The 23,352-nt window shown below is 42.2% G+C and overlaps 1 protein-coding gene and 1 long non-coding RNA gene across 10 annotated transcripts in view; one reads left to right on the plus strand and one right to left on the minus strand.

Annotated features, from left to right (window-relative positions):
* CD55 (CD55 molecule (Cromer blood group)) overlaps positions 1-2,589 on the minus strand; it is a 43,774-nt gene extending 41,185 nt beyond the window's left edge. For 8 of the 9 annotated variants that reach the window (XR_003311986.4, XM_026480752.4, XM_026480755.4 and 5 more), the window contains exons 1-2: positions 2,255-2,589; positions 1,262-1,444 (exon numbers count right to left, since the gene is read on the minus strand). Coding sequence is in view for 8 of the 9 variants with exons in the window: in XM_026480752.4 (XP_026336537.2) it covers positions 1,262-1,444; positions 2,255-2,342 (271 nt within the window). In the remaining variant the exon portion in view is untranslated. Of the gene's footprint in view, positions 1-1,261; positions 1,445-2,254 lie in introns of those variants that run through there. The other variant, XM_044377734.3, reaches the window with a different exon arrangement.
* LOC130544291 (uncharacterized) lies at positions 2,123-10,889 on the plus strand. The gene is made up of 2 exons (XR_008960462.1): positions 2,123-2,366; positions 8,359-10,889. It is a non-coding gene; the product is annotated as an uncharacterized LOC130544291 (long non-coding RNA).
* The last annotated feature ends 12,463 nt before the right edge of the window (positions 10,890-23,352 follow it).

The raw sequence follows: 23,352 nt of genomic DNA on the forward strand, positions 1-23,352 counted from the left end.
GGTGTGTCAAGCATATTCACATCTATTCTTTTGTTCCCTACTTCGTACATCTGGTACCTAGATATCACTCTGCCCACAATTCAGGAAATCTGACCCATTTTAGGCACATGCAGGCACTGCCGCTTACCTTCCCTGAGGAGGACAGGGGTGAGAGGAGAACTAGTATTTCCTTAGACTCCCGGGGCTAATGTTCTGATTAGCAATAACAATAACAGCACTATTGTTGTTGTTTGTACAAACACACAACACACTTCTATGTGTTTTATACATATAAATTCATTTCATCCTCACCACAACCCAGAAGGCCACGGATCAGATGAGCCCACGGTGTACATAAAAGTATTTATAAACAGTAAACATCCAGGCAAAGGTGAATGTGTAGAGGCATGGTACAGTGGAAGGGACTTCGGATTTATAGTACAAAGACAAGTTTGGACCCTGGCTCTCCTGCATAAGAACTGCTGATCTCAAGAAGTTACTTAACTTCTGGGGAACTATTTCCCCTGACACTACTTCCTTACTGAAAAATGGAGGTAAGAGTCCCGACTCCACTCATGGGGTGGAGTCAGCTACATAGAACCCTTATAAACTCTAAAACAGCATACGCGTGAAGGCTTAAGTACTTCAACCACTGCTTTCTATCCTGCACACACAAAACGCAAAGGTTCAAGCTGATTTCACAAAACATTTATGGCAGTTTCTCTATTTCCCGTACCTTCTGTGACTCCAGGTTGTCCAAAGTTAGGAACCAAGTCTCATCTTTTATCTTTACTTGTCTCTGTCAAAGTTAATATAGGACTATGTGTCTAGTGCTAGATTTTGAGGGAAATACAGAGAACTTTTTGAAATGCTAGCACAGAGTTCTATTTGGGGAGTCCTACTTTACAAAATGAAATTTAAGAACACAGAAGACCTATGTTATGTGTCGTGAGGTGATTGCCAAACCTATTCATATATAATTCACCCCCTAAATTGTACCTATTGTTTATTTTCTCTATTAGTTCAGGAGGTACAGTGTTGGGGGGGGGGGGTTGCGGAGAAACAACAACAGAATGCCCAAACCTATTAATGAAGAAGCAGGACCTATTCTGAGAAGTAATGTCGTCAATTAGCTGCAGTGTGAAGTGCCAGGTGTATATACCATGGGATTTCATAATACTTGAAAACTATCAATTACCACTCATGCTAAAGAGGGATAAAATTAAACTAGCAAGATATAGTCCATTCCCGTAACTTATATATACAAAAATGAAGAACTTACGGTTACAAAATTCTGCCAGCTCTGACCATGCATTGTTGAGACAGACCACTGAGTCGGCCTTGCCAGGAACCTTTACAAAGCCTTCATTACATTTGTATGTTAGTGTGGTTCCTTCAGGAAAACTCGAGACACCTCCCAAAGTTAGTAGGGCATTAGGTACCTCTGGGGGAAGGCTGCAGTCACCTAGGGAGAGAAAAACAAAAACAAAAACAAAAAAACAAAAAACCCAGAACTGAAGGAAATAACACTTTTCAGTTCAAAGCAACATTCCTTTTGCAAGAGGAGTAAGGGAAGCAGCCAAGGCTTTTGAGGCACATGTAACATTTCCATCCAGTTGCTGAAGCGACAGACCAAGAAGTTGCTAGGCTGCCTGTCTTGTCAATTCAGTACTAAAATAAGGACAGAATCAACCCCTCCCTTTCATTATTGAAAAAAAAAAGTGGTTTAGAATTGATCTCCACGTTGATACTGTTACTAAGCACGCAGTAAAGACAGACGCTCCCGTGGAACGTTACACCTGGAAGCGAAGACGTGCTAACGTGTAGCGTCCCGGGCAGCACACAACTGGACTCTGCTTAAGAGGTGAGAGGGACCAACTCTGGCCTCCCACCCTTAAAGAGATGTTGGGGGATTCAGAATTCACTCTTTGAGTCCTGCCCTTCGGCTTCGCCAGGTTTGGCTGCTCCGCAAACTCAGCCCGCGCTTCCTCAACGGTCCCCGCCTCACTCCTGAAGTCCTGCTAGCTGGGGTCCAGCACAGCAAGACCCCAAACTGCAGGTTGGCAGCGGAGATCCTCTCCCTGTCCCCACGGGATCCTGCTAGTAGGAAGCCCTGAGCCTTCAGGGTAGAGGATTACGGGAACAATTTACCCGTGCCCACATTCCTCCCCTCCCCAGGTCCCCAGATTCCTCGGTCGTCGCAGAGACGGATCCCGCCCCTCCCACCAGCCTAAGGGTTCACCCAGCGGGGCTGGGCCCCCCAGCTCCCGCTCACCCTGCACGGCAGGTGGACACAGCAGCAGCAGCAGCAGCAGCAGCGGCAGCGGCGGCGGCGGCGCAGTCAGCCCGCCAACGAGACACATGGCGCGCGGGGACCGGGACCCGGAGTGAGTGGAAGCTGGCTCCGGCAAGGAGCTGAAAGCCGCAGCAGCGCCTCGCTGTTCCGCCAGGCGCGTTAAATTAGCGCCTGGGCGGGGCTGGGGCTCTGAATCACAAAGGGTGGGGCGGTGAGACGGGTGGAGGAGAGTGGCTTGCACCAGGTGCTGGGCAGGGCGAGGGCGGGGGGCTCTGGCTGCTCCCTCCCCTAGAGACCCTAGACTAGGGAAAGGGGGTAATGGGCCGGGAGAAGGGCTCTCTGGCCGGTCTCCTGGACTTTCTCTCTTTGCTAGGGTGGGGCCTGTGAGGAGCTCCCATCTGGAAATGTAAATATCTGCTTTCCAAGTAAACAAAACGCTGGGGGGAACGGAGCAGAGGAGCGCGGCTCGAGTGGCGAGGGCTTCGCTCCCCGGAGATAGAAGTTAGGTTAAGAGGAAATTCAGCGTTCTTGGGTGCTGCCAGGCTGAGCAGAAGGTGCGGTGGATTCCCAGGTAGCCCTTGGAAACTGAGGAAGTGTGCCCACCCAGGGACCTGGTGACTTCAGCTGGAGGTCTGCCAACAAGGAATAGGAAAAAAAGTGTGTTGTCTCCTAGTACACTCGGTAATCTGAAAACAGCAAGTGGGAAATGGCCCAAGAAAACAGGTCAAGCAATACAGCAAGGAGTGACCATTGTTCATACTCTGTTTGGGTGGGAATCACTTTCCCCGCCAGGGTTCTCCTTATTTACCAAGGACAGCTCATGAATTCCACTTTGGGAGTATTCTAGTCCTGCTGGGAGAAATACACCATCCTGTGGAGAGTAAGTGTGTGATGGGAGGGGAGAAAAATGCCAAAACAAAAACCAAACGCCAGAAAACTAAATGATCGGGTGGTGGTTTTAAGAGGAAGGTTTGTTAGAAGACCTTAAGCATATTCCAGTGGTTTGCAAGACTAGCCACACATTAGGGGGAGCTTTAAAAAAAAAAAAAAATCCTGATGTTCAAGCTACACCTCAGACTAGTTAGATAAGAATCTCTGGGGATGGGAATGGGACAGCAGGATTATTAAAGCCTTCCAGGTGATGACACTGGGCAGCACAAATCTATATGGGACTGGTCAGAGTAAAGGTCTCCCCTCCCCCTCAGGCTGGCACTGTCCCTGTCAAAAACACAAAAGGACATTGATAGAAAGTCCAGTTACTCATCTCCATGGACAGTAACTCCAAGAACACTTCCCTTTAGTAATTCACCTGAGTCCGGTTAGCCGAGTCCATCCTGGGTTTCTTATCCCCTCTTAACCTTCCCTGGTTAAATGAAATCCTTGACTTGGAAATACGCTTTGGTCCATGGATCAGATGTGGGGGTATTTGTGGCATCCAGTCATGATCTTCTTTCCTAAATGTTTTTGATCACTCTTTTTCAGTTAGAGCTTTATAAGAAGGAAAACAACAGATTTCTCGGTTTCTCTGGCTCATGCTTACTGTAGTGAACTGAATGAACCGTGTGTTACCCAGTCCTGGAGCCAATTGTATAGGGATTCTGAGAAAGGAACTCCTATAGGTTTTCATGGAAACCTATCAAGTATTAAAACATTCTAGAGTTTAGAAGCTGAGTAGAGGAACTTTTAAAATTATCTAGCATTGGGGTGTCTGGGTGGTTCAGTTGGTTAAGCATTTGCCTTCAGCTCAGGTCATGATCCCAGGGTCCTGGGATTGAGCCCTGCTTTCGGCTGCCTGCTCAACAGGGAGTCTGTTTCTCCCTCTCCGTCTCCCTCTTCTGCTCTCTCTCTCTCACGCTTTCTCTCAAATAAATAGATAAAATCTTTAAAAAAAATAAAAAATAAAATTATCTAGCATGTTCCTCCTATTTGATATGAAAACACCTTGTTTTTACTTCCGTAGGTGATATAAAAACACAACATATGTCAGTGCCCAGCAGTGTTTTAGAATTGATACCAGATCTTTGTTTACTCTCCCATGACCTTACCCACTGTTCTTGTGTGTCCTAGCATTATAGGCAGGCCATCTTCATTCCTGCTTGAGCTCATAGAATTGGTGTGAAAGGCAAGGTGGTGTTATGGAAAAGAGCTGAAGGTCAAGGCCAGTTATGGAGCTGTTGAAGACTTAACTTAAAGGCCCGTTAGAGCTCTCTAAGTCTTTATTAAGTGAATGTAATACCTTTTTATCCAGGAAAACAATGAGCTCTGGATAGTGTTTTTTTAAAAAAAATCTCTAGCACCCAGTTTAGCTGCAGTAAGTGCTCTACACACTCACCTTCTAAAATATTTTGTTCTTGATAAGACTTAAAAAAAAAAAAAAAAGGAACTTTTCCGAGAACAACTGGGTGGGACTCTTTAGTAATATTATGACCACCCCCAAAAATTACAACATTCTGAGAGCAAAGGGAAAGAAAGAAATCCACTATCCATTTACTCGACTTAGCAAAAAAATCTGTGATGAAATTCTTTGCATTAAGAAAAATGAAATATGCAAGTTTGCAACTTACTGAGAATTATTTTAAATAATGACTCCCATGTGTTGTGTTCCAATCACTTCATACACATGACACCATTCCACCAACACCACTTCACCAAGTGGAGATAATTGCCCACATTTTATAGATGAGGAAAAAAGCTGACAAGCCAAGTAATTTTCCAAAATCCATGCAGCTAATAAGTGACCAGGCCTGAAACTACACCACATTTGTCGAATTTCAAAATCTGTACTTCTCCAAATCTACATCACTACATTCTTTTTATTGCACCCAGTTGGCGAAGTTTCTTCTGTGTGGAAGACACTGAATTCGGGACTTTGGGAGGTGCTTTGGGAACCCAGCTGCTTCTGGCATCAACATTTGACCCAAGTCTTCATAACTGATCCTCTAAAAACCAGCCGTGTGTTCTCAGTGAGTCACTCTGCCCCTTAAGGCCCCATTCCTATACCGAGGAAGCAAGCGTATGGGGCTGAAATAGTCTCTAAAGAGCTTTCCAATTCCAAAACAATAAGTTTATGTAACTAGGTCAAAAATATTTTTAAAAATAGCAAATAAGTCAATGACTTTGGCAGAGCTTAAGGAACATGGCTCTCACCCTGTCCCAGGAACCATATAATGACTCAATCAAAGACTTTGAACAAGCTGGGGAGCTCACTGGATTCAGAGGCACATTAAAAATGTGCCAACACATCCCTTGTGTCTAAGAATCTACAATCTACTGGGGAGGTTTTATGTGATTAATGCGATGAGAATACCACCGTCAATGTAGTGAAGGGGATCAAAAAAGAGAGAAAAGGCCATGGCCATTGGGGTGAAGGAGGCTAACGGCCTAGTGATTCAGCTAAACATGATGAATGAACATCAGTGCAATAGGGGAAAACTATGAAAGGTGATAAGAATGGTATGAGCATGTGTTTGCAGTCAGGAAAAGGTTAGTTGATTCCAAGAATAGTTAGAGGCCTAAGGGAGAACGTGGGCGAGCGAACTAGAGCAATGGAAGAAAGTGGTTGAAGAGGCTGAGACATAGGCTGTCAAGAGGTGTGAGAGCTTTAAACGTGAGGCTTCTTCCTTTCCAGTGACTCAGAAGCACTGAGGGACTGTTGAAGATCTTAAGCAGGGAAGTCCAAGGTTCGCTTGGAAGTTGTACGGGAGATTCTGCCACGGGAGCAACTCTGTCAGGAGAGACCCAATTTCCCTAACTCTGTGGTAGTTCAGGCTGTTAAGTTTGGAGAATGGAAATGCCTTTAATTTTAGTTTTCAAATGAATAAATCTATAATAAAGACACAGTCTTGTTACTCTACGAACCCCCTGACACAATTACTATAACCACGTAAGTGTTCCTGTCTGTTCTGATCAAAGTTTTGAAGGAAGAACCCACAGAATTTGCTGTGTGATAAGATAAGGAATAAGAAAAAAAAAAAAAGAGCATTAAGGATGACTCAGAGGTTTGGTGTCTGTGAGACCAGGGGCCCTATTTGGAAGAACTATCCATTCTAGAGTCAAGAGGGAATTTAGGGAAGAAATAACAAATTTGGCTGCACACTGGCTGAATGTAAACCGTGTTGGCAGGTGTCCGCATGCAGATGTAGGTTATGGGGAGACTGAGTCGGAGCCTGGACGAGACAGGGCTGCAGGCAATGTGGCCAAGGGAGACAGTGTAAACTGAAACGCAAACAGGCAATCCCCCACATTCGAGTATAGACACTACAGCAGAAGGAGAGGGGAGTGGAAAAAGAAGAGGATGTGCAATTTCCTGAAAGCCCAGGGATACCAAACTGTGAGCTAAATATTATCACTCTAGTCGTAGGTGAGTCAACTGGTGTTTAGGGAAGTTAAGTAACTAGCCCCAAACCACAGGGCGTGTGGGGGTGGAGCTGGGCTTGGGATCTTAGACCCTGTTAAACTGCTCAGGCATTGGCTCTTCCAGGCATCCCCTGCTTACATTGTCAGACCCAGTCCCTTCCTCTACACTACCCAAAGTACTCCGTGTGTCTTTAGGCCTCCAGTCCAAGAGATTACCTATTTCATATTCGCATTCAGAACTCAGCCTAGAATGATTTCCAGCTAATCTTAACATGGCCGAGGAAAAACAAAAAAACTTTTTATTGAGGTATTTTGCCATGCAGCTGCAAAGGAGGGCAGGTGAACTGTGCAGAATAAATGGTATATTTTTTATTATTTTTTATTTTTAAAAAATTTTTATTATGTCCCCCCACCTCCCTCCCTTCTGTAACCCTCAATTTGTTTCCCAGAGTCCAGAGTCTCTCATGGTTTGTCTCCCTCTCTGATTTCTTCCCCTTCAGTTTTCCCCTCCCTTCCGCTGTGGGCCTCCGCGCTATTCCTTATGTTCCACAGATGAGTGAAACCATATAATTGTCTTTCTCTGCTTGACTTATTTCACTTAGAAGAACCCCTCCAGTTCCTTCCATGTCAATGCAGATCGTGTTATTCATCCTTTCTGATGGCTGAGTAATATTCCATTGTATATAATATGTAAGTGATGTATTTTTAAAAAGCAAAGCGGCAGACCCATTTCTCGTGCGGGAAGCTCATTCTCCAGGACTTCACTAATCAAGTTGCCAGCTCACTACAGCAGATTCTGCGTTTGGTTTTTCTCACGAAGTAAACGTTTAGCAGCCCCTAGTCAAGTGGCCTCCTACCATGTGACATTTTCACCTGCCCTGCCTCCGGCCTCCTGTGTGTGAGGAAAGGCTCAATGTTCAACGGAAGTGTAATGCTTGACTCATATAAGCAACTGTTTCTTTGCCAAGCCCTAATTTCCTGAGATTGTAGTGAATTTTTGCCCAAGTGGGGGAAGGGGTGGCAGGAGCCAGAAAAATTATGTGGGGTGTGTGTGTGCGTGTGTGTGTGCCATATGTCTGTGTATTTGTGTGTGTGTGGTGTACGTATGTGTGTAAATGTGAGTGTGTGTGTGTGTGTGTGTGAGACAACATAGCACTGGGACAGAGTGGGAGGGTTTGGGAGCCAAACTGACTTAATTTGACATGAGTCAGTCATTGCTCCCTTACTTCCTGTGCGGCCCGGTTTTCAAACTGCTCCGTACCACACACACTCGTCATTCGGGGAACAGGTGTGATGGTGTTACCTACCTCTTAGAGTTTCTGCGAAGGGTAAATTAGATAACATATGTAAGCATTTGGTGTGTGGCTTGGCCATGTAACAAAATACTAGCACCATAAATATTAGCAATAATGGAGAGCAACGACTGACATGAATGAACACTTCATATAACAGAACTTGCCCACTGCGCATGTAATCTATAAAAAGGGACATGTCATGACACGGAACCCGAAAAATCTGTAAGAGAAGTAGAAAATTTCCCGAAGAGATGCTAATAGTGTTGAGATCATTCAGTTTTTCTCCTTATTCTTTCCCCACCCTGTGGAATATGTTCTTTGGGAAAGATTAGGTCATTTGCAAAGGTCCAGATTTGTTTAAACATTGTTCTCTTTCCCTCCCTCCAATGTAGTCCATCTGCATTTTGTTTGCCTTGATTTATGATCTTTCAGATTAAGAAGCAGCATTACACTCATGAGAATCACACAAGGATGAGGAGAGAAGAAAGAAATTTGCATTTAAGGATCACGTACTGTGTGCTCTTAGTTTGAGACCTAACCTTCCTGCTTACCCATTACCTCGACGCCGTGAGTAAACTATTACAACATCCACTTTGACTTGAGGAAACAGAAGTTCAGAGGGAAAACGACTGGACCGAAGGATGTAGATAGCAAACCCAAGATTTGAACCCAGGTCTAAGGAGTTCTGAAATTATGCTCCTTCCACTACGTGTGTCCCCTTATAGTCGCTGGTGCATAATTAAGGCTAAGTGTTTCCTTGATATGTCTCAGGAGTATTCATTAGTGGGTAAAAATTTTCCTACCACTTTTCTTTCAGTTGTCAAATAAAAGTCATTTACTCAAATGACGAGCACTTCCCTAGGACAAATTGCACTTTCTTACACAAAACCAAACAGGCTGCTGTAAAGAAGACAGTTCACTTCAAACAAACAATGATTGCAATTAGTCTCGAAAATGCTACTCTTTTCCTCAAGAGGAGGAAAAGACCACCTCCACCTCTAAGACTTCTGTGATACCCTTTCTTTCTCCCTCCTGCACATCAATCCTCAAGTTTTAAAGCCCTTGGACTTTCCTTGCTGGTACTTTCTTTGTTTATTCTGCCATGTATAGGCTAATTGAGGTTCAAGTCTAAATCCCAGGGAGATTTGAACTTATCGAGGGCAAGTATAATGTCTAATTTATCTTTGTGTCTTTTACTCTCTAGTGAAATACCATGCACAGTGTAGGCACTGAATAAATGTTTGTTAAATTATAGTTACTAGTCCATCTTCTTTATGACCCGAGGATTTATGGACTCCTTCACTAAATCCTGCAGATATGTTAACATTAGCCCTGAAGACATTATTTTGACCTCTGGCCATCTTTCTCTCTTACTTCATAGCTAGATAAACCTTCCCTGACCTGTATACCAGATCAGAATTTTAATAGGTAGAAAAGAGAAGAAAGAATTTCCCAGGAGGAAAGAGCCTATATAAGACGATTTTGAGTTTATACAGGAGATCTATGGACGTGAGCTCATTTTCATACTCATCACCTGTCTCCCTAAGCCAAATCCGCTTTACCTCAAAGAATGGTACCATTGTCTACCCTCACCTCGGTGCCTCCACATCTGTTGCTTTGAGACATTTTACAAAAGAAGATATTGGAATGGCCCAAATAAGCACAGGGGAAGAATCAAAACTCAACATGATTATTCACCAGGGAAATGCAAATCAAAAGCACAGTGAGTTACTACTAAACACCCACTAGAATAACCAAAAATTTAAAAGACTGAAAAAATCTAGGTGTGGGTAAGGATACAGAACAACTGAAATGACTCTCCTTCCTTGCTGATGAGAATATAAGATGATACAACCATTTTGGAAAACACTTTGGTGACTTCTTATAAAATTAAACAACTACCTTATGACCCAACAATTCCATTTCTGAGTGTTGACCCAGGGGAGTAAGAACATGTCTACAAAAGACTTGCACATTAATGTTTATAGCAGCTTTATTCATAACAGCCACAAGTGAAAACAATTCACATGTCCATCACCAGCTGAAGAGATAAACCGATTGTTATACTTCCAAATACTGGAACTTCCATACAACTACTCAGCTCTATAAAGAAACAAATTGGTGATATACAAAATATGGACAGATCTCAAAAACATCCTGAGCAAGAGATGCTAGACGCATGAGAATAAATATACTATATGATTCCATTTATGTGATGTTCTAGAACGTACAAAACTAATTTACAGTGGCAGAAATCAGATTAGTGACTGTCTAGAGTAGGGAGTGCAAAAGGGTAGGAGGACTGACTACAAAAGGGCAAGAGGGAACTTTGGGGGGCAATGAAAATGTTCTTTATATATATGTTGATTGGGGTTGGGTTACATTACATATCTATACATTTATCAAAACTCATCAAACTGAATAAATGTCCATCCATAGATGAATGGATAAAGAAGATGTGGTACAGATATACAATGGAATATTATGCAGCCATAAAAAAGGATGAGATTGTGCCTTTTGTGACAACATGGATGGACCTAGAGGGTATTATGTTAAGTGATATAAGTCAGACTGAGAAATACGAATACCATATGATTTCACTTACACCTTTGGAATCTAAAAAAATGAATAAACAAAAAGCAGAATCAGAACTATAAATACAGAGAACAAACTGATGGTTGTCAAAAGGGTGGGGGTGGGGGCATGGACAAAATGGGTGAAGGGGAGTGAGAGATACAGGCTTCTAGTTATGGAATGAGTGAGTCATGGGAATAAATTCATAAGAAATATAGTCAATGCTATTGTAATAGCACTGTATGGTGACAGATAGTAGCTACACTCCTGGTGAACATAGCATAATGTATAACTACGTTGCACCCCTAAAACTAATGTAACATTGTGTCTCAACTATACTCAAATAAAAAAAAATTTAATGTTTCCATTTGTAATTTGTAATTCCAATCTGTAATTCCATTTATGTAAATTACACCTCAATAAAGTTGATTAAAAACCACAAAATGAATTCAAAGACTTCAGTTCTGGAATTTGTGGGCTTTAGCTACAAAGAACCAAGTAAGTCATTATGCCAAGGATAGCACAATCACACACACTTTTCGCCTTTTTTGCCCTCTAATTTAGTAGATCAGTTTTAAGTAATGTTAACCCTGCTTATGAAATAGTCTTAGCCTATATGGAACAAGATGAATGGGTTTTGCTGACTTCCAAAAACTGAATTATTACATAGGTACAAGAAAATTGATAGGACAAAAAAAAAAAAATCATAAGCATGTTCGATCAACCTTTTGATTGGATGGTATAACCCTGGTTGTTTATTATATTCTGAGAGGCACAGGATCAAATCAGAGTGCCCACCATTACCAGGACAACCATGGGAGCTCCCAGTGTGACTTTCCACCAAATAAGAATGAAGGAGATTCCATTATCCATATGGTTTCCATCCTGGTCTGCTCTTACCACTCCATCTGAGGAGCTGGTGATGTTTTCAGAGCTAGTGAGGAGAGTTTCTGGCTCTTTTGCAAATGACCTCTCCCTTGCTCAGCCAATCCCCACTAAATCTTGTGCCAGGATAATGTGGAGGATGGAAGTGATGACAGCAACAATTAAGATATGTGGGAGAAACTTTATGGCCTCTGGGGCATTTTTCATTGACATCCCAGTTAATCCGCAGATCCAGTCTGTGAGGTAGATGTTAGGGCCACCTCCCAAGTGAATTTCAAGCATTACCTAAATAGTCCAAAGTCATACATCTGGTAGTGATTGGGACAAAACTTGAACCCAAATCATCTGACCTCAGATTTGGTGCTTTGAGCTTCAGGCCACTCACACTTCACAACATCCTGCAGAATGATCCCTGTAGGCACCAGTACTCACTTGGCACCAGAATTTTCACTACCGGTGCCAGGGGCTACTAACTGGCTCAGATATCAGGGGCTACTAACTGGCTCAGATATCTCTTCTTAATAACGTCTACTGTTTCTATTAATTCAGAATTTAAAACAACAATATGATAAGAATAATTGCACCTATACTTCCGAATCGACTATGTCCACACCCTTAGCTAATTTAAATGTAGATACATGTAAATCTAAATGCAACATAAAAACACACAAATATAGGTGTAACTATAGTGTGCTTTTGATGTTAATTACCAACCCTAGTTTGCTTCCTTAGATGTTTTCTATGCTCTGGTTAATTTCCCAGGAGTCATTATCAGTTGTCCTTCAGGGGCAGCAGTGTGGTTAAAAAACGGTCATTCTGTTGCCTCACGAAGGTTTTGCTGTTTAACTATTTGATCCCCTCGTAAATAGAAGTTATGTTTAAACTGGTCATTTATTTCATTGTCCATTGTTTTTCTCAAAGATTTTTATCTAGGAAACTAGCCTAAGGAGGTAATTCACATACAGAAAAAAGATCTTAAGCAGAAAGATTACACTATGTAAAAAGAAAATTTAGAATGTATTTAAATACCATTACATTTTGGGGGCACCTGGGTGGCTCAGATGGTTAAGACTCTGACTCTTGATTTTGGCTCAGTTCATGATCTCATGGTCCTGGGATCGAGCCCCAAGTAGGGTCCACACTCAGCACTGACGGAATCTGCTTGACTTTCTCTCCCTCTGCCCCTCCCCCTCCCCCCATAATAAATAAATAAATCTTTTTTAAAAATACCATTATATTTGGTTAAACACCTTTTAGGACATATGCTCACATTATTGGATGTTGTATAATTATTTAGAGTCATGTATACAAATAACTTTGTAACAGATAATGAAATGTTTTCTTTTTCTTCTATTTATTTTTCTATTTCCCGTATTGAGCATATATTACTATCCATTCTAGAAATCTTTATTTTCATTTTAAAAGAAATCCTATAGCTGATTCAAGATCATAATTGTGAAGTATTTGATTGTTCTGGGATGTAAGTTGTTTGAATCTAGTAATGTGAATTTATTTTTTTAAAAAGCAGATATTCTACTTAAAGTTCTTACAATTTAGCTGCATTTTAATAATATCTGCCCCATACTTTCTAGTTCGAAAATCTTTCTCCTTGGAGAGTTGAGAATTACTCTGATTTGATTTTTTCCATTTAACCCCCCTTGCCTCCTATGGGGTAGTCACCTGGATGCTCTGTGTTTGAGAAGGATCCTTGGGGTCCAACCGCTTTACATAGCTTTTCAACCTGGTCTCCCATTTTCAGTCCAAACCCTCATCCTCCATCTTCAGAGGTTCTTGGTGCCTCCAACTTCTCAGCTTTTCTGAGGTTCTTCAGCATAAAAGACAGGCTTCTCCCTATGCAGGCAGTTAGGTTTCTCCTCTCTGCTTAATCAGTGACCATTCGAATACCTTCCTGCCTCTCATTACCCATTGTCATTCTCATGTGTTCCTATGCCTTTGAAAAAATTACTGTCATTTCAGTGGAATTTGGGGAAAGAGTAGACATAAGCATGAATATTCATTTTTTATCATTTTAAACTGGAAGTCCCTGTCGATGATAGATAGATGATGATAGATAGATAGATAAATAGATAGATAGATAGATTTACAGCTTAACCATCTCATGTGATGCTATTATCACTTAAAGAACAGAGAGCAATTTATCAGCCAATATTTATTTAGCATCCGGCTAGGAACTTTGAAAAAAAACTGGATGTCAATTTAAAATGCAGAACAGAGGCATAAGTTGGAAAATCTTTGTCCCTAGGGGGAAAGAAACCCCCACATCTGGCAACTAAGGCAAACTGTAAATTAGCTCTTTCCTTTTAAATGGCTTGGAGTGTGGGCTGTTCTTATCCCCAATAGTACCTAAAATGCAAATCAGAGAAGGAGACAAACCGTAAAAGACTCTTAACTCTAGGAAACAAACTGAGAGTTGCTGGAGGGAAGGTGGGTGGGGGGATGGGATAACTGGGTGACCGGCATTAAGGGGGGCACTTGACATAACGAGCACTGGGTGTTATGTGCAACTGATGAATCACTAAACTCTACCTCTGAAACTAATAATGCACTGTATGTTAACTAATTAATTTTAAATTTAAAAAATAAAATAAATAAAAATAAATAAAATGCAACAAGACGCATCAATGTTTGTCTTCTGAAAAGCCCACTAACTCATGAGTTATAAAAGAAAACCATGATAGGCACAAGGTGGTGTACGGAAGTGTCAAATCACTATATTGTACACCTGAATTTAATATAATTCTGTATACTAATTCACTGGAATCAAAATAAAAATTTAAAAAGAAAGGAAGAAAATCTTCGAAGTCTGGCCATGTTTCTCAATAAAATCATATGAAAAAATGCTAATTCGAAGTCCAGGGTCTAATGGAGCAGTGCTTCAGGGAGTAGTCAGGACTAACTTTTTATGCATTAATTAAGCAACTAGTCATCATGACTCCACTTTGTGCCAGGAACTGGGCTGGCTGACCCTTTGATGGGAGTATTTCTTGTGGATAAAGTAATAGGGCTCCAGGGGGAGCCTTCCTTCTCTAAGGCAGCCAATCCAGAAGGGTTGCCAGGGATCAGAGGTGCTCGATCTGGGCATAGAGCACTGAAGTTTTTACTTCTAGTTGAAGTTTACACCATTCCAAATATGTGATGAGTCTAAGCTTCCAAAAGGGTGTTCCAAATTAAGAATTTTTCTGGGATGATAACAACATATACTTCACAAATCAAGTTCTTCGAGAAATATCAGTAGTTTTAATCTAGTAGCTCAAACGATGTAGCTATCTATTCCTCACGGACCGAGACAAAAATGTTTAAAAGAAATGTGAGTTCTAGTGGGGATGATGCAATTTGAAGTCAATTTCGTCTTTATTTCTTTGAGCCAAAATCCAATAGACCATTTCCTGAGCGTGAGTCCTTCAAAGTCCCACAAACTGTGGGTAGCAACTTTAGTTTGGCAATGTTTAGACGAAGAAACCTGAATATGGAGAGTATTCCCAAAGGAAGTCTTTTCTGTTGTGAAGGATCCATAATGTCCAGTGTGTTTGCAGGATGAGCAGATAAAATATGCAGTCATGGCAAACCGGCAGCCTGCAGGCTGGACCCAGTGCTCCGTGTGCACTCTTGCTTCCGCTCGGCCCTGGATCCCATCCTACCCTCCTGCTCTAGGACATTCTTGCAGCAACTGTCTCCCCACTTGCCTGCATCATAAGCTTTTTCTCTCAGTTGGATCTTTCTAGTAGCAGATTCTGTTGTCTCTACCTCCAAAGACATGGCAAATCTGACTCTGTGTCCCCCTACCAGTGTCATTTCTAGCTAGAGTTACTGCAGTAGTAGAAGGAGTCGCTCCTTCCCTGACTGTAGAAGAGTGCTTTCAACATAGCGAGCACAGAGTCCGTCCTCAGCTCCAGTGGACCAGTGACTCCCCATCTCACCCAGGAGAATGGCCCAGACCCGCACTGTGGCTGAAAGACCCAGGAGGATCCTGTCCTCCTTACTTCTCCCCTCATCTTTCCAGACTCTTCCTCTCTCTCGCGGTGTGTCTGCTGCACTGGCCTCCTTGAACTCACTGGGCAAAGTCCTACCTTGGAGACAATTGTTGTTCTCTTTCATGTGAATATGAAAGTAATTATCCAAGCGGCTGGCTCCTTCGCTTCCCTAAGGCTTTTACTCAGACCTTCCTTTCTCAGGAAGGCTTTTCTCTGCTACCCTATTTAATATTGCAGCCCACTCCAACATCACCTATCCCACACTCCTGCTTTCTATGTCTTTCGTGCTTGCGTCCCCAACTAACATACTCTATATTTCCCTCATTTCCTTTGTTTATTTTATGTGTCCCCATTCTTGAATGTAACTTCCATCCAAGAAAGGGATTTTTGTCTCCTCTACTCACTGCAAAGTCTGCAGATTCTAGAATGGTGCTGGCGCATAGTAGGTGCTCAACACAGATTGGTGAATAAATGAACTCATGCACAGGGTTTTTAAAATCCGGAAGTTTCCCATAAAATACCATGTTTATAGTCCTTCTGGACCTGTCAGAAGATTAGGCAACACGGAGACTGCCAGGGGTGACACAGGGCTGTTTCCTTCTGATGATACATGCTCTCTGTCCCTCCCACTGTCTCTCATCTGCTAAGGAGTGTGTCTTATCTGACTCTGCAGCAGCACCCACTTCCATCCTACTCATGCTGATAAGGGAACAATACTTTCTCTTTTCTTTTCCTTCTTTTCAACAAAGAAGTAGCAAGAAGGAAATTAAAGGGAAAAATTAATTTCATTTGTGTCTGTTTCACAGATGCTCCAAAGGTCGTCTCGGGTCTCTCAGGCTGAGCATCTACGTGCCCCGTGCGTTCTGTTGCCAATCTTCTTCCCCGGCCTGGAGAACCACTGACCAGACAGAACTGACCTCTGTCTCATGCTTGCGGTCTCCTGAGTTCCAGACTCGCAGAACCACCGCTGCTGGGACTTCTCAGAATCATCTCAAATCTGTCCTCTGAGAGTGTTGTTTGCATCTTTCTCCCTAACCAGCAACTCTCCCCTCTTCTTCTTCATCCTGCAACCAAAACTGTGTCTCCTCCAGTGTTTCTCATCATAATTAATGGCCCCCACAGAACACCAAGTAAACATGGGCCAGACTCCTGCAGTCATCGTGGAATTCCTGTATGTTTCTCTCATTTTCAATGTACATTTCCGCCACCAAGTCCTAGGAGTTCTACCTTCTAAACGTCTCTATTCTCCTCTCTCTCTTTTCCTTTACCACACAAGTGTTTTTTTTTTTTTCTTTTATAATAATCTCTTAACTGATCTTCTGGACTTGAGTTCTCCCAACCCTCATCCCTACTCCTCTCAATCCATGTTGCCAGCATTGCCATCTAAAAAAATTATGTAAAATCCTACATACCCTTGACTTTCTATAGATTAGAAGCCAGACTCCTTAGCATGGCATTCAAGGCCCTCAGAATCGGCTCCCTCCATACCTGCTTCTTCCCTCCACATAGCCTATGCTAAAGCCCAGCGAAACTCCTGGTTCTTTCCTGTATGCTGTGCTCTTTTCTACTTCAACTACTAGGCCCTTCCCTAAGATTTTCTTACTTCAGGATGCAGGCTAACTGTTGTCAGCTTCAGGAAATTCTCCACGGCCTTTCCGTGGAGACATTCATAATGCTTTTTACAATATTCTATCACAGCCCTTAACAAAGATCTGTAATTACTTCTTCCACTAGACCATGGCCTCTCAAGGAGAAAGATCGGGAGTTAATCACCCTTATGTCCCTAGCAAGTAACTTTATCTAGCAGTGCATGATGTATGAGATACACTCAATAAATGTATAAATGGGTGAATCTGTCAAGGACAGAGATTTGCTTCAATTCTCTCTCCTTTCATTAGAACTTTGTTTCAGGGCTTGTGTACATAGAAGCCATCAACTCTCGGGCTTATAATCATAATATATCAGATTACTGAGCCATAAATGAATGATTTAATGTCTCTAAGTCTTTCCAAAGAATCGTGAGTCACAAGGACCTGGGTGTAGTGCATCACATACTTTGTCGTAATATATTACAGGACTGTACAAACAAGTAAACCAGTCTACCGGGCACAGAGCAGAACAAGGGAGAGCCTCAAACTAGGGTGTACTCAACAGGCAGAAAACATGACTTAAAGAAAATACACAGGCAAGGGAACTAAATATAGGCCATTTACACCATGCTAATTCATTTTCTATTTAAATTTTTCTTCTTAAAGAAAAAGTTAAAAATATCAACCCAACCTCACCAATTCTGTGGTTTCTATTAGTAAATAACATGTTTGTTCTGCACTGTAGTTTCAGATCATTTCTCTTCCACCCACACATAAGAACGTTTCCCTGCCCCGATGGTTTGTTCCGTTTAGCAATGCTGTCCCATGCCTCTGCTCAATGTCAGCTGTAGACCTCGCTTCACCACAGCTCTTGATTTGTTGAAGACTTTGACATTCCACACTCTTCTCCATCCAACATCCACCCATTTTTCTGGATGACATCATATCCATGTTTGACATGATGGACATTTATTTCCTTCACATATTCATTTCCAATAACTCCTATTGCAGCCACCCTTCCCATAGACACGCCCTGGGACTTGTCATCACCTGGGATTGCTCCAGCTGCAAAAACATTTTTTTCAGACATTGGACTCTGAACATAACCTTGAATCAATCACTCTCAATCTACAGTTGTTTGTCCTCACCGAGACCTCCAACTCACTGATCCCTCTACTTTCTACCCCCTCTCAGCTCCTGCCTGTTTTCCTTCCTTCCTTTCCTGATGGATAGTCTCTGGCCCATTACTTCTCCATTTTTTTTCCCAACACCCTTAACTTTCGTACCCTGTTGTTCTTCCACTGTACCTGCCTGGCCAAACACCAAAGCTCCGTGGACCCCCTTGTTGCCTGTATCTGCCTCTTCGGATGATCTTCTGGAGAAAATAAGACACCCAACAGACATCAAACTATCTGAACCGAAGAACCAGTACCGTGTTTCTTCATCAACTCCGTGCCATCCTCAATCTCACCTATTTCCTACTTCTTCCACTTTTCTCAAATAGTTATCCTTCTCCCCAACCGGTTGACTCTTCGCTTTCAGTAGAGGATTTCCCCTTCTAATTAGCAGCTCTAAGGCAGGCATCAGCCTCCTCCAACAAACATACCCTCCACAGTTCACTTTGCTAGTGTTTTAGAAGAAAGGCTCTGTCTCTTGAGGCCCTGGAGGCTGCCTCACAGCATTGCTGCTTCTTCTCCTCTTTCCCAAGCCCACCCAGAGAAAGCGTCTCTCAGCTGACAGTCACTGCCCAAATCACATGGACACGGCCTCCTCAAAGTCATGCTAGGTTTTAGCAGAGGGGTTAATGTGCAGCAGGCCACACTTTCCTTTTTTCTTTCCAAAAAAAATTCTCCATCCATTTATTCCCTGCAACATTATCATGTAAAGTTATCCCCATGCAGGAGAGCCTGGTTGGCTCAGTGGGTAGAGCACATGACTCTTGATCTCAGGGTTTTGAGTTTGAGCCCCATGTTGGGCATGAAGGCTACTTACAAAAAAATAAAATATAAAAATGCAGACAAAGCTATCCTGATACATCAATTTTTTTCTGAAGAGTTGGGGGTACATATAGAGATCCTGTGATGTAAGAGGAAATTAAAAAGACAAGCAAAAACAAAATTAGTAACTACAAAAACTCTTGGCTAAACATAATTGTAACCATAGTCCAAGAGAAAACAAAAAAAAAAAAGGTGAAATTATTCACAAGAAGTGCCCTCGTGGGTGGATGGACCCCACTGAATAGCGTTGCCACCTTGTCCTCTAGAGCCGTAGATCAGTCTTACCCTTGAAAGGTCCTGCTTCTTTAAACCTCACAGTGTGAATACCCATCCCAATTTAGGGAAACTCCATGCCCTCCCTTTGGGGTTTGATCTGGCCCTGGGACCCAGCTCACCAACCTCAGGGCAATGCATGGGAGGAAATGACTAGAAAGATGAATTATCAGATCCAGGAGGGAAGAGCCATGTCTGCCTTGCTCTTGAATACAAGACCTACCCCAGAGCTTGACAGAGAGTTAAGATTTCAATAAATATTGGAGGCAACAGAAGAGAGAACAGAGGACGAAGGCATAAACAGAGACTATCTTGACGTCGACTTTGCCTAAGTTGTGCATTGGGTATTCTTGTATTTTCTCCTGACAAATGCAGGTAATCTTCGACTCCGTCCCCTTTTCCTTAGCCTCTCATTTACATCTTTGGAGTTCAGCTGGGCCTTCTATATTGCTCATTTATTCTTGGGCCTAAAGCTCTTCGTCCACCCAAGACTAGCAGAATAAGTGTGGATTACATCATGTATCCATCATCCCTGTAGGGGGCTATGTTCCTGATGCTTACCCCATGAGCCTGTATTTAATGGCAAGTTAATACTTATTTTAGCAACAGGAACAGCAACTTAATGTTAACATCCTTAACATCCCTCATAATTTATGCAGACTACTCCCCCCTTATTATCATTTAAAAGAACATCTTCATTAAAGAAGCTTACAATATTGAGAGGCAGCAGTTTTTACCCATTTCTTGCCAACAGGTAAGCTGGCTGGGAAGGGAGAGAAGGAGTTGGTAAGAAATGAAAATAGGGGGGGCGCCTGGGTGGCACAGCGGTTAAGCGTCTGCCTTCGGCTCAGGGCGTGATCCCGGCGTTATGGGATCGAGCCCCACATCAGGCTCCTCCGCTGGGACCCTGCTTCTTCCTCTCCCACTCCCCCTGCTTGTGTTCCCTCTCTCGCTGGCTGTCTCTCTCTGTCGAATAAATAAATAAAATCTTTAAAAAAAAAAAAAAAAGAAATGAAAATAGAACCCAAAGTGTTTGACTCCTGACCGCCTCTTCTAACTGCAAGCCCAGAACTGCCCCCTACCCCACTGCGGCCCGCCAGGACCTATGTGAAAATAAGCAAACAACTTTTTAGCTTAAAGCTAGCTGAGTCCAGCTCTGTAAGAGACAGAGACATGAAGAATCATTCCTTTTGAAGAGTGATTTCCCTTCAGGACTTTGGACTTTCCAATAGCTCTATTTCCAGATGATTATACTTTCTCCATCCAGTTTGTCTGCAGTTTCAGGAACTCTCCTCCAACTTAAAGACCATTTTTGACCTCAGTTCCACGAGGGGCCCTGTGTGCGATTGGTATAATGTATAATAATTGACTTGACACCATTTTCACATCATCACGGGGGCAGTTTTAATATTTCATATGTAAATATGTAAAGCTGACATGTAATTTGTGCATGCTCTCATGAAAGTGTGCTACCGGATCTATTGGAGAACACACACAGTGGCATAACTTGAATCAAGGAGTTTCTTGGGCCAGCATGTGAGACCTATGAGGTTTTATAGTCCCTTACTTTCAGTCTGAACAAGTGGTTTCCAACCCAGTACTGTAACTCTTTTTGGATGTCAGAATCTAGATCCTTATATAATAGTGGTTTTACTTTTTAGAATCTTTTAATTTAAAAAAATATATAGTGATTAAAAATGCTACCACAAATTCAGAAATACTAAGATTCACTTTAGTTTATTAGCATCTATATACTTCTGTAAATATCATTTTATTAATTTGTCAGAAAATGGCTTCACCAAGCACAAAGACCCAAAGACACCCTTACCATATCCACAGCCTGTCATCTGGACCCAGTTTTTCTTCCTGCCACGCTGGACCTTTTCTTTTCCTCTTCTTTCTGGCCTGGCTTATCTCTGAGATCCATCTTCCACCCCAATTATTAACCTACATTCTCTCTCATTTCTTTTCATTATGCCCATTCTTCAGTACGTTCTTTGAAATTCAGTGAGTTCTGATTTAACAAACTTCATTGAGCATTTATTATGTGCCAGATACTATGCTAGGCACATCCATGCCTTAGTTACATGTAATCTTCACATACGTCTTCTCAGTAACACTTTGAAGATGCTCTCATCACCACCACTTTACATAGAAGGATATTGATGACTTGGTCAGGTTGCAAAGTTGTTAATTACAAGATCCCAAATGCGTCTTCAAGGCCTTTAGTTTTTCCAATGTATAGTCTCTCTTATGATACATACGTCCTGTTGCTCTTAGCATTTACGTGGATCACACATCATGTAGCATTTGTTCGGTGCCAGTGTCTATTTTAGGTGCTGGTTGAAGGCAAAAAGAACAAGTTCCACATGTTGAGGTGCTTCTCACTGCATAAGTATAATAAAGTAATGGCTTTTTTATTTTTTTTTATTTTTATTTTTTAATGATTTTTTATTATATTATGTTAGTCACCATACAGTACATCCCCGGTTTCCGATGTAAAGTTCGATGATTCATTAGTTGTGTATAACACCCAGTGCCCCATGCAATACGTGCCCTCCTTACTACCCATCACCGGTCTATCCCATTCCCCCACCTCCCTCCCCTCTGAGGCCCTCAGTTTGTTTCTCATAGTCCATAGTCTCTCAAGTTTCATTCCCCCCTCTGATTACCCCCCCATTCCTTTCTTTTTTAAACATGACTTAGCATACCCAAAAGTCATTTTTTTTAACTTGAATGCAAATGTAATTTCTCCATTTAAAAAAGTTAGTCAAGGATTTATTTCCCCTTCTCCACATAATAGGGATTTACTACATACATCCTTATTAACAGATTCATTGAATAAAAGCAGTCAGAACCAAATTACAGAGATCCGATACTTATTTCAAATTCAGTGCCTGCTAAACCTTGCCAGGAATATGCTGGCCTCTGTGGAAGTCTTTGTAACCAGGCAAACATGACATTGCTATGGCATTGTCGCTTGGAACAAAATAAGGCCCTAAGGTCTTTGGGGAGCTGAGGCCACTTTGGACTTCAGATCAAATTGGAGTCTAAAGAAGCCAACCATAAAGTACAGCACAGGCCGAGTGTTCGTTCACATGTGTGCTCACGCGCCCACCAGTAGAAATGGCCTCCTCTCTTACTCTTCTCAGTGTGTGACAGGCTCTTCTGTTAGCGTGTCTATTTTGTCTCTTGACAAAAGAGTAGCACTTCGACTTTAAATATTTATTTTGGAAAGCAAGACTGACTTCTTTTAAGACAATAAACAACTAAAAAGAAAGGAAATACGACCAAGAGGTAAAAAAAGAGTTGCTTTCTCTGGCATGGAGGGAAGTATGAGTGTGGAGAAATCTGACAGAGACCCGAGCAAACCCCAGAAGCATGTAAGAACTGGGTGTAATTACAACGGAGTGCGAGGACTCTGACGTCTGGAGTTGGAAATCATTATTCAGGCATGGGCACACATGGAGACACATTGGTAGGGACATGGTACTGAGAATTTTTAAGCCCATGTGAAAACGGTGCCAGGAGAAAAGAAAGATGGATATTTCTGCACAGCTGAAATTTTCATTTTCCTCTGAAGCAAGAATCTCCTAGTTCTCAAGCACTTCTGGCCTCGGCACAAAGTCTTGGGCTGAGAATCAAGAAATGTGAGTTCTAGCGTCAAATCTCATAGACGAGTAGGCTTACTTTAGGAAAAAGTCAAAGAATAATGGCATTACAGCCTTGAAAGAAACTTCAGAATTTTCTTAGTACATCACTTCATTTTCTAGCAGCAGAAATGGAGCTGGGACCTTTCTGTGTTTTAGTTTTTCCATCCTGCCAAATGCATTCATCATTCTCCTACCTCCATCACAGAACTGTGGCGAGGGTCTGATGAACTAGGTATGAGAGTGGCTCATCCCTGTGATCTCTTTCTTCCCCAGATCCCTTCTCTCCTCCTTTCCTTTTTTCTAATGGCCTCGTCTTATTCCTTACACTGTATTTGTCTACCTTTGATCTTATCTTGATTCTGGAGGCAAGGAGTTATGTATTAAATAGTAGAGAGCCTGAAACAGATTTGTTGAGCATAATAACAACTGAAATCCACCAAGTGACTATAAATGCACCGGGCAC

The sequence above is a fragment of the Ursus arctos genome, unplaced genomic scaffold, assembly GCF_023065955.2.
Source record: "Ursus arctos isolate Adak ecotype North America unplaced genomic scaffold, UrsArc2.0 scaffold_2, whole genome shotgun sequence".
NCBI lineage: Eukaryota > Metazoa > Chordata > Mammalia > Carnivora > Ursidae > Ursus > Ursus arctos.